Source organism: Thalassophryne amazonica, chromosome 22 (genome assembly GCF_902500255.1).
Source record: "Thalassophryne amazonica chromosome 22, fThaAma1.1, whole genome shotgun sequence".
Classification (NCBI taxonomy): Eukaryota; Metazoa; Chordata; class Actinopteri; order Batrachoidiformes; family Batrachoididae; genus Thalassophryne; species Thalassophryne amazonica.
In genome coordinates, this window is record NC_047124.1 from 6,261,809 (window position 1) to 6,274,198 (window position 12,390).

General features: G+C 42.7%; 1 protein-coding gene across 1 annotated transcript; it reads right to left on the minus strand.

Moving 5' to 3' along the window:
• Nucleotides 1–1,338: 1,338 nt before the first annotated feature.
• tspan12 (tetraspanin 12) lies at nucleotides 1,339–10,619 on the minus strand. The gene is given in 8 exon segments (XM_034163391.1): nucleotides 1,339–2,073; nucleotides 2,075–2,080; nucleotides 2,145–2,288; nucleotides 3,424–3,531; nucleotides 4,180–4,245; nucleotides 6,170–6,305; nucleotides 8,375–8,457; nucleotides 10,194–10,619. Coding segments are annotated over 8 exon segments (966 nt in total). The 5' UTR covers nucleotides 10,260–10,619; the 3' UTR covers nucleotides 1,339–1,716.
• Nucleotides 10,620–12,390: the final 1,771 nt, after the last annotated feature.

A 12,390-nucleotide genomic window follows, 5' to 3' on the forward strand; every position in this document is an offset into this window, starting at 1 on the left:
ACCAGCAAAATCTTAGTTCCAAACCAACAAAATTAATGCCTCGCAGATGTGAAGAAATCATGAAAAACTGTGGTTATACAACTAAATACTAGTTTAGTGATTCACAGGATTGCTAAAAAAGCAGTTTGAACATAATAGTTTTGAGTTTGTAGCGTCAACAGCAAATGCTACTATTATTGTGAACACCCCCTTTTCTACTTTTTTTTTACTAATAGCCCAATCTCATAGCCTTAAGAGTGTGCATATCATGAATGCTTGGTCTTGTTGGATTTGTGAGAATCTGCTGAATCTACTGGTACCTTGTTTCCCATGTAACAATAACAAATATACTCAAAACCTGGATTAATCTTTTTAGTCACATAGCACTACTATTATTCTGAACACTACTGTAACTGTTCTTGTTTTATATTAAATGTTTTCAATGAGCCAACATTCTAGAATTTCTATCTGCATAGAAACTCTGACTGTAAACAAACTTTAGACGTCTTTAGATGTCTGTGACATATGTCACAGAAGTTCATATTTGATCTTTTTGCCACGTCCCTGAGCCAGTTTGTGTGACACATTCACTGTAAGTGGATCTGAAAGTGGCAGCTAAAAGCCTCACATTCACACAATCATCCGGTCTCACGTTCATCCATTCACAGCCATCCAATCACAGGAACACTAACGTGTGCATGTTTTGATGTTTTGTATCTTCTCAGTTCTAACTGGCTTAAAACTTGATCCATTTTTTTCCTGAGGCCTGGATTACAAAGTGAGATCAACATAGCCAGGCTTTCTATGTGTAAACTGGCTCAACAAATCCTGACATTACTATTAGAGCTAATTTCTGCAAATCAATTTGTTAGTTTGTTGCCAGATCAACGTGAAATTATTCAATAGGAAAACATTTTTAAGCACTTTCATGCATTTCCATAAAATCCCTTGCCAACTTAACAGCTGATTTAAGTTGAAACTCTGACCACAATCTGCTCTGCACCAGGTTCCATTTGCATGGTGACTTACCCGGGGGTTAAGAAGAGTCACATTCATGTCCCTGCAGATCCTGGCTTTAGGCTTAACATAGCTTGCTAACTTGAAAATTCATCACAGCTGTTTGCAGCAACTTTCAATGAATGGAAAACCAATGGGTGCATTCTCAAAGTGACCACCAGAGCGCACCATCTGGCTTACAAACAGCGTGACCCCAGGTGTCTACTAAAATTTTATCATTACCAGTTAATAAAATTGAAATGAAATTTCTTATCAACTGATGATGTCAGAAGATCCCGTAAAATGAAAAACACTCTGAAAATATAAGAATAAATAATAATAGAGGAAAACATGTAAACAATCTCATTGCAACACATTTATTTAACTGTGATTTTATCCAAACTCTCACTCGCTACTAAGAGAAGATTTAAAACATTTGACGTTAATGTGAGAATCAAACACTTAAAGAAAGATACACCGTGAATGAATTCTGAAACAGTTTGTTAAATAAAATAAAATAAAATGTTGGATTATGTTCCAGTGGTTCTTTATCCGGATGTCATAATTTAATTTTCTTTGTTCGGTCCTTTAACGCATCACGTTCTGTCCACAAAGTCCCAGAATGCATCAGGGTTTCTGTTATTCCCTTTGTTATTGTGTCAATAACGATAAATCCATTTTTGTAAACTTTATGTCTGTAAAATCTCACTATGTCATAACGTGAAAATCAACATTTACCTGTCACTTTGCTGATGTCACAGGTGTGTTCACGTCACTCGACAAACGCTCCATCTCAAACTGGAGGTCACCAGTGGGGGCGCTGACCCCGGCCTTGTTAGTATTTGTTGCTTTAATCCCGCCTTTTGTTGACTTTGCGGCGCCGTCTGAGGGTCTGTAGGTCACTGCGAGGAGGGCGGAGTCATCTGTGGCCCGTAGTGTGGAGTCCAGCTCAGGAGCTTTGTGGTCATAATAAAGTACCCACAGCAGCATGAGGGTGAGCGCCATGGCAACAATCTGAGCCACACCTATGGACACGCCCAGGAAACGCAGCGCCTGCAGGTGTTTGGTGCCGCGGATGAAACTGTAGATCTTTGGGCCCGCAGCCCTGCAACGCACACGCATCAGTGAGTAACCAACAGTACAGCCTGAAGGGGGCGCTGCCGTCTCACCTCTTGATGCAGATCGCTGAGGTCATGGTTGTGGGCGTGGTGAGCACATCCTGGATACTGATTGGAGCAGCAGGAGTCAGGTGGCCACTCCATCTCTGTCATCTCCAGCCAATCGGTGAAGTAGATCACGCCACAGCATTTAAACTGCAAACAGGGACACGCCCACCTTCAGCGCACATGCACACAATATTTTTTATGGCATTATTATTATTATTAATCACTATTTTCCCTTTGCTGTTAAGAGCACTGAGTCAGGAATCATCTCATAACTCAAATTAAAAGAGCACATAATGAGGATGAAGTGATTAGTTTTACGTGAATTTTGATGCACCAGATCAATAGAAAAACCAGCTTTGTTTTGGTAAGTAATATCACATAAACATGTCTGCCACCTGCTGGACACTGTGCACATCATGTGCTCCGCCCACTTTCACGTTGTCATTAGATATGTTTAGATAACAGCTGATGCCCACATGTACGGGACAAAATATACAACAGAAGTGCAAAATGAAAGGGGGATTTAAAAAAGGATAGAAGCTGTGCCTGGGGATGATAGAAAACTTCTTGTCTGTACTGCAAATTAGTGATAATACACTTGAAACACTGTTTGGAATGTTTCAATTCCTGTTAAGAAACATTGTTCCAGAATCCATATCGAAAAGGAACACTCGCTTAACACTGACCATCTGTAGGTGCACTAGCATGTACATTGCTTATTAGCTAGCTACCCCAGATAATCCCCCTTTTTTTAAATCAATTGCTATGTGCATAATTTTAAACCAGACTGATACTGCTGCACAAATACGCTGACCTCAAAAGCTGATTTACTTTTTTAAACCCCGGTAGCATGCTGGATAGCTTAGCTAGCGCCATCCCGACAGAGGCTCAGCAAGCCAGCTATCTTAGATAGTTAGCATGTGATTAGCTCAAAATGTGCCAGATGTTATACACGTTGCTCATCGTCGTTTAGGTTGATGACGTAAGTTCTGTATAGGAGCTTATCCCCAGGTACCAGAGTGCGACAGAGATGAGAGTCTACAACTCTCCCTGTAGGCGACACGTCTATCGCACATTACTGGAGCAGACCGGAAGTTGTCCAAGGACACAGACCGGGAATCGAACCCAGATCTATTTAATGGTAGTCCAGCTCCTGCTGTTTATGTTTTTGATCAAGGTTAGCTTTAGCAACTGCAGTATCAAATGTCCCCAGAAGTGACAGAAAGTGTGTGTGTGTGTGTGTGTGTGTGTGTGTGTGTGTGTGTGTGTGGTGACCTCTGACCTCTGTCTGAAAGGTGTTCCAGGTGTGTGTGAGCCACTGGTGTCGCTGCAGGCCGTAATTTGTCATCCGGGACTTCAGGCTGATCATGTCTGAGCGCTGCACTGAAGGCTGAACACACACACACGTCATGGTGATGGTTTTGTAAAACTATCAGTGTGTACCCTGCATTGATGTATGTCTCACGGGTCAGTTAAAATAAGTGTCGTGTCACCTGACTGTCAGAGGCCCCACCCCCTCACAGCCAGGTCTGTGGGTTCAGGACCGTCCCACATGCACAGACAGTCTGTTCAGAGGGAATACGGAGGTAAAGGCATTCCAACTACAATACCCAGAAGCCCCTGCAGGCAGGCTGTTGAGACTTCAGGTGTCAGGCCCTTGTGATGAACCTGCAGACCCAACCCCCACTTTGATCAGCCCCCGTTCAAAGTGGAAGAGTTATGCACTGATGAGCATTTGGGACAGAGTTGGACTTGGAGATGTAGGGGTTCCACAAGGGTTAAAGGTCAGGTTTATAAGACCAAGCGGTGAAGACAGTGCAGGGGTATGAAATGAGAACGTTTGCTGCAACGGGTTGGACACCTGAGGAGAAGAGATAATGAATGTGGATAAACGAGTGATGTTGAAAAGGATGGATAGAGTGAAGGAAGGGAAAACGAGGATCAGGACTGGAGAAAGTCGAGGTGTTTGGAAACATGAGAACTTCTGCTGTTTGTGTAAAAAAATTAATGAAAAAAGTCTAAAGTCGAGTTTTCTCACCTCTTCATAGGTCCAAACGGCACAAGACAACTCCACACAGAAGATCACCAACAGACTGCCAAAATACTACCAGAGATGAAAAAAGACACACACACACAGATAGGCATGCTGTGACTTTTCATGTAGGTTAAAATCTCCAACATTTTATTCATAGTAACAGTTTGTAGACACTCGTGGTCTAGTTGTTGTTAGCATAGCCTTAGCATGTTAGCATGCTAGTTTATGCCGCGTTCAAGACTACAGGAAAAACGCAAAACTGGAAACTTGAGAAGCGCGCTCACATGATGACCTCTGAAAACATTAATCACAGTAACATCTTCAGCTTTGATGGTGTCTTCATGAGGAACACAGAAATACATTTTTTCCAGCTACTCGCTGTGGATGAACATGACCGAAAATGTCTCTGAGATTATTTCTATTTGTAGTCTCGACTCAGTGACATTAATTTGTTGCAAAACTGTAATGCTGGACACTCTGCTCATAAATAAATTACGTAAACATCACAAAAGTAAATCACGTGTTCAAACTAATTAAATAGCAGCCATGTTTGTAGTTCTTTTGATGTCAAGTTGGATGAATCGGAATGCTAAAATTGCACCCACGTTTCCGGCAAATATATATATCGAACCCAAGCACACATTCAAATAGTTTTGTCTGAGTTTGAGGACGTAATTTCCGGTTTTACTACATGTCATGAACACAGCATAAAACCAGTTACTCAAAATGTATGTGTGTGTGTGTGTGTGTGTGTGTGTGTGTGTGTGTGTGTGTGTGTGTGTGTGTGTGTGTGTGTGTGTGTGTGTGTGTGTGTGCGAACACATATGTACTGTACGTGTGAGTGTGCATGTGTGGTCATAATAACCAGAAGGTGTACAAACTGATTTAAGATGATTATGTAACATTTTTAAGTCTTTGTGTTGAAAACTGAGAATTTTCTGAGAAATTTGGGCAGCAAAGAGCTTTTAAAACGTCTAACTTTGTCCGTGTGCTACACAGACGACATAACTTTGTGCTTTGACCAGGATCAGCTAACAGATGGTAAACGTGTTGTCATCATTAATGTTCTTTGGGTAAATCTGCAGTCGTGGCTACAGGAAGTTTCCACTGAAGGCAGCGAAGCTTCTAAACACGTGATGCTGATACAGACAGGCGTCTGATTCCTGGATAGATGGACAGATAGTGGGATGGATGGACGGATGGAGACATGGACAGATGGACAAGCTGCTTTAGGGCCGAGGGATCTGTGTCTTTATTTATAAGCGACCTTTTTTTGTCTGGTTGGCTGAGCATCAGCCTGTCAGTCTGCTGCCAATCAACCTTAAACAACCAATCACAGCCTTCCAGGAAAAACCACTTGATGTGGATTTAATCAGAAATCCTCACAAGAACCAGATTTGATTCTGGTTTTGATTTTAGCTCCAGGTTATAGAAATAATGCTGATGTCAGAACATTTCCACTGTGCTGCTGGTTTGTCTCTGCTGACGCGGGTCACCTGAGGGGTGGGCGGAGCCAGAATCCAGGACGATTCTACCACCTGGCCCGTCGGACTTCATTCAGCCTGATCAGGCTCAGTCTGCGCTGCACGTCTTATGTTTCAGGGACAGACTGACAGCACAATGTTATCTCTTTTGTGGGACAATGGGGACACCTGATGCCTGGCCCCGCCCCCTCAGGTGACCCACAGGTGCAAACAGTTTATCGTGTGTTTTCTGCTCTGTGTGACCGGTTTGTAATCACATTTTATCTGCACCTTCATTCCAGAGTAAAACATCTCACAGTCAATGCTGATAAACCCCTGACTGTACATCTAGCGCCACCTACAGGTCACAATGTCCACGTGTGTTATCATCAGTATGTTAGCGGGCATCGTTAGCTTGAAACATGCTAAAAACATGACATGATCCTTAGACAACAGATCTGCACAGCTATTAATAAGTGACTGAAGTAACTGAGGATTGATGAGAAGTTCCGTGCAGCGAGTAGACATACCCAGGACAGCAGCAACAGGTTGCACCTGAGTGCACCGCAGTACCCCAACATGGCCACCAGGATGAGAAAGCAGCACGCCGTGATCACCACCGGATGGACAACCGGAGAGTACGTGACAAGTGCCGCCTCTTCCAGCCTGCAGAGACACAGTCACTCATTCATCAGCAGGTTCACTCATTCAACAACTTCACTCGTTCACCAGTAGCTTCACTCATTCATCACCAGGTCTACCCGTAAGTCAGCAGGTCCATTTGTTCATTAACAGGTTCACTCATTCATCAATATGTTCACTCCTTCAACAACAGGTCCTCTCGTTCAGCAGCAGGGTCACTCATTCATCAACAGGTTCACTTGTTCACTCATTCATCAACAGGCTCACTCATTCATCAACAGGTTCACTTGTTCATTCATTCATCAACAGGCTCACTCATTCATCAACAGGTTCACTTGTTCATCAACTGGTTCACTCGTTCATCAGCAGGTTCACTTGTTCATCAACATGATCACTTGATCATCAGGAGGTCCTCTCGTTCAGATTCAGGTCCACTCGTTCATCAACAGGTTCACTCGTTCATCAGCAAGTTCACTTGTTCAGCAACTGGTTCACTCATTCATCAACAGGTTCACTCGTTCATCAACAGGTTCACTTGTTCACCAACAGGTTCACATGTTCAGCAACTGGTTCACTCGTTCATCAGCAGGTTCACTTGCTCGTCAACATGATCACTTGTTCACGAACGAGTTCACTTGTACATCAACTGGTCCACTCATTCATCAACATGATCACTTGTTCATCAACAACTTCACTCGTTTACCAATAGCTTCACTCATTAATCACCAGGTCTACCTGTACGTCAGCAGGTCCATTTGTTAACAGGTTCACTCATTCATCAATAGGTTCACTCCTTCAACAACAGGTCCTCTCGTTCAGCAGCAAGTTCACTCATTTATCAACAGGTTCACTTGTTCAGCAACTGGTTCACTCATTCATCAACAGGTTCACTTGTTCACCAACAGGTTCAACTGTTCATCAACTGTTTCACTCGTTCATCAGCAGGTTCACTTGTTCATCAACATGATCACTTGATCATCAGGAGTTCCTCTCATTCAGATTCAGGTTCACTCGTTCATCAGCAGGTTCACTAGTTCATCAGCAAGTTCACTTGTTCAGCAACGGGTTCACTCGTTTATCAACAGGTTCACTTGTTCACCAACGGGTTCACATGTTCAGCAACTGGTTCACTCATTCATCAGCAGGTTCACTCGCTCGTCACCATGATCACTTGTTCACCAATGGGTTCACTTGTACATCAACTGGTCCACTCATTCATCAACATGATCACTTGTTCACCAATGGGTTCACTTGTTCATCAACCGGTCCACTTGTTCATCAACATGATCACTTGTTCACCAATGGGTTCACTTGTTCATCAACTGGTCCACTCGTTCATCAACATGATCACTTGTTCACCATTGGGTTCACTTGTACATCAATTGGTCCACTCATTCATCGACATGATCACTTGTTCACCATTGGGTTCATTTGTACATCAACTGGTCCACTTGTTCATCAACATGATCACTTGTTCACCATTGGGTTCACTTGTACATCAACTGGTCCACTCATTCATCAACATGATCACTTGTTCATCAACTGGTCCACTTGTTCATCAACAGGTTCACTTGGTCATCAGGGGGTTTATTTGTTCATCAACTGTTCCACTCATTCATCAGCACTTTCACTCATTCATCACCTGGTTCACTTGTTTATTAGATAATATTTGATTTAATTTCTAACATTTCGTGTCTCTCCTGGCTGATCTTCAGCTAACGTTCTTGGAGAACTGAAAGCTTCATGAATGTTAATAACAGTGGTTTCGACAAAGAATCTCATTTATTTGTTATAATTTGTTTGTTAGAATGAATTATTTGTTCAGTTATAATATTAACATTATTAGTTTTTTTTAGTGCAATGATATTTCAAATACAACATGGTGTTTAAGTTTGATTGTTGGATAAAATGATGCTAGTTTCAGAAGCTTGTTAAAAGATTTTGTGTTGGGTACGAGAACGATGGATGCTGTGTCAGAGCCAGGGTGAAGGAAAAACCTGAAAACTCCAAAAATATCATGGATCTAGAACCTCTGTGATACAGGTCAGACCAGCTCATATCCAGCAGGTGTGTTAACCTGAAGTCAGACTCACCTGGTGTGGGCTGTCATGGTTAGGACGGTGTTCAGGACATCCCGGATCCAAGCCGCCACCCCCAGGACACATGCTGACATCAGCTGGAAGAGAGCGACGCCACCAGAGATCAGTTTCTGCTGCCCACAAATAACATCAGAGCATGTGGACCTCAGACTCGCGTCACACTCTGACCCACTTTAGCTGCAGCTAATATGAAGGCTTCAGGTGTTCGCCATCCAAAACCACCTCAACAACAAACCTCTAAAGTAGAGATCCCTGTTATTCATTTTTTTATTGATTGATTTATATATATATATATATATATATATATATATATATATATATATATATATATATATATATATATATAGACAAGCTGCATGAACTTCAGTTCATCATTATTGCTGTTTGTCTGTTTGGTTGTCAACAGGATTTTTCAAAAAGGCAGGAACAGCTGAGTGGCTCAGGTAACTATGGAAGTACTGAAGTAACTGTATATGTGTGATGTAAATGAACATAACTCACTGAAAGCAATTTGGTGACCGAGAGTAACTAAGTTACTTTAACAGTAACTCAGCAACTGCCCAAGTGGTTAACCTGAGTAAATGGCAGTAACTGGATATCTGTGAGTAACATAAAAGACTCTGGCTTGATAAATTATTTTTGCTTTGTGATGTCATGAAGGCAGAAAAAGTTCTTGTCCCATGATATCATAAAGGAAGACCATATTTTCTCACCCCATGACATCACTGGAAAGGAAAACCTAATGTTCTCAACCGATGACACTGTAAAGGAAAAATCTAATGTTCTTGCTCCATGCATGACATCATAAAGAAAGACCTAATGCTTTCGCCCCATGACATAGTAATCAAAAACCTGATGTTCTCTCCCTTTGACATCATAATATTTTCACCCCATGACAGTGAAAAAGAAGGCCTCCTGTTTTCAAACCATGACATCCTGAAGGAAGACCTCATATTCCCACCCATGACATTATAGAGGAAGAACTAATGTTTTCTCAACCCTGACACGGTAAAGGAAGACCTCACATTTTCACCCTGTGACACTGTAAAAGAAGACCTAATGTTCTCACCCCATCATATCATAAAGGAAGACCTAATGTTTTTACCCTGTGACAATGTAAAGGAAATCCAATGTCCTCTTCCCATGACATCTTAAAGGAAAACCTAATGTTCTCACCATGTGACATCATAAAGGAAGACCTAACATTTTCACCTTATGACACGGTAAAGGACGCCCTAATGTTCTCACCCCATCATATCACAAAGGAAGACCAAATGTTTTTACCCTGTGACAACGTAAAGGAAATCCTATGTCCTCTTCCCATGACATCTTAAAGGAAAACCTAATGTTCTCACCATGTGACATCATAAAGGAAAACCTAATGTTCTCACCATGTGACATCATAAAGGAAAACCTAATGTTGCCACCTAATGTTCTTGTCAGATAACATGTAAAGGAAGACCTAATGTTCTCACCCTGTGACATCATAAAGGAAAACCTAATGTTCTTGCTCTATGACATCCTAACATCCTAAAGGAAAACTTTTCAACTACTGTAAAGGAGAGTCAGGTTATGTTTAGTTTTCTGGGTCGTCACAGCAGGTATGTAATGTTGATTTGGCACAAGTTTTACACTGGATGCCCTTCCTGATGCAACTCCACACGGCATGGATTCTGGGCAGGGGTGAGCTTGAACCGTGAACCCTTTGCTTTGGAAAGAAGCGCACTAACCGCTTGACCACTTTATTTTATTTATTCAAGAGTAAAATTGATCGCCGACACACATCAGTACTCGTGGAACGTCGCCTGCTTACCCAGAAGAGCACGTTGAGCGCGTACAGCAGACAGCGAAGACACCTCAGCGCGTCCTCACGAGCCATTGGTCCGTCCTGATCTTCATCTCCAGCCCGGTCACCATGGCAACAGCCCCCTGTCCACAAACAGATACCCCAGTGCGTCCTGTTTTAGCGGCGCGTGCACGTCCAGGAGACCTCGGCAACAGGTGGTTTCTCACTTTGGCGCAGCACTTTTTATTTTCCACCTCAGCCACCCGCCAGAAACACGCACGATAATAAATAATAATTGTAAAAAAAGAATTATTTCATGATTCACAAACTTAAAACGCAAACAAAGTGGCTTTTAGTGACTTTTACGCACAAACTGACTTTGCGTAAATTCCAAACGCGCGGATTGTGCAGGTCCTTAAAAGTGACTTTGTAAAGTCCAGTTTGAGGAACGAAGTCCGGTTCCGACGGGCTCCAGACCAGTCTGACGGGGGGCGGAGCTGACGGGACGAACAGAACCTCAGAGATGAAGAGGAGCCTCATCATCACTCGGGAGGCGGGGCAGCTCCGCTCCGTGCGAAGGACTCTGCTGCCACCTAGTGGTCATTTAGAGAACTGAAGCATTTCACCTTTTAACCTCAGATCAGGGAGGTTCTGTCTGCCTGTCTCTCTGTCCTTGTGTCTGTCTCTGTCTGCCTGTCTGTCCATTTATCTGTTTCTGTCTGCCTGTCTTTCTGTCCATGTGTCTATCTCTGTCTGCCTTTCTGTCCACTTATCTGTTTCTGTCTGCCTGTCTCTCTGTCCATTTATCTGTTTCTGTCTGCCTGTCTGTCCATTTGTCTGTCTCTGTCTGCCTGTCTCTCTGTCCATGTGTCTGTCTCTGTCTGCCTGTCTCTCTGTCCATTTATCTGTTTCTGTCTGCCTGTCTGTCCATTTATCTCACTGTGTCTGCCTGTCTCTCTGTCCATTTATGTTTCTGTCTGCCTGTCTGTCCATTTGTCTCTATCTGCCTGTCTCTCTGTCCATGTTTCTGTCTCTGTCTGCCTGTCTCTCTGTCCATTTGTCTCACTCTGTCTCCCTGTCTCTCTGTCCATTTGTCTGTCTCTGTCTTTCTGTCTATCTGTCCATGTCTCTGTCTCGGTCTGCCTGTCTCTCTGTCCATTTGTCTCACTCTGTTTCCCTGTCTCTCTGTCCATTTATGTTTCTGTCTGCCTGTCTGTCCATTTGTCTGTCTCTGTCTGCCTGTCTCTCTGTCCATGTTTCTGTCTCTGTCTGCCTGTCTCTCTGTCCATTTGTCTCACTCTGTCTCCCTGTCTCTCTGTCCATTTGTCTGTCTCTGTCTTTCTGTCTATCTGTCCATGTCTCTGTCTCGGTCTGCCTGTCTCTCTGTCATTTATCTGTTTCTGTTTGCCGGTCTGTCCATTTGTCTCACTCTGTCTGCCTGTCTCTTCTGTCCATGTGTCTGTCTCTGTCTTCCTGTCTCTCTGTCCATTTATCTGTTTCTGTCTGCCTGTCTGTCCATTTTTCTCTCTGTCTGTCAGCCTGTCTGTCCATTTGTCTTTCTCTGTCCACCTATCTCTATATCAATTTGTCTCTGCCTGTCTATCTGCCCATTTGTCTCTCTGTCTGCCCTGCATATTTTTTCATTTGCCTTTGTCTGTGTCTTTTGTCTGCCTCTGTCCATTTGTCTGCTTGTCTGTTCACTTGTCTGTCTGTCCATTTCTGTGTGTGTCTCTCTCTGTCTGTCTGTCCTTTTCTGGATTATGAGTGTGACTTTGCTGTTCAGCCACAAAATGCCTTCTTTCTTTAATTTCCTTTACTTTATTTATATCTTTTCTGCTGGTACATTGACACAATAGACACATTAATCATATTATCTTCAAACAGACTCTCTGCCTCATGGAAGTCTTGGAATCTGGATCCAGATCTGGCAGATCCTCCAGAAGAATCGAGCCATGGAGGAATTATAATGTAATCAATTTGAATTTATTGTGGTATGGCAGTGATCAAGCACAGTAATCAGAATACAGTAATCAGATTACAGTCTAATTCTGTCCCAAATGTTACCATCCTGCAGAAGCATTTACATATACATGAATATTAAAGTTATATTACTTTATATTATGACTGATAGTTTCTGTTCTATAGATTTTCTCTCTCTCTCTCTCTCTCTCTCTCTCTCTCTCTCTCTCTCTCTCTCTCTCTCTCTCTCTCTATATATATATAT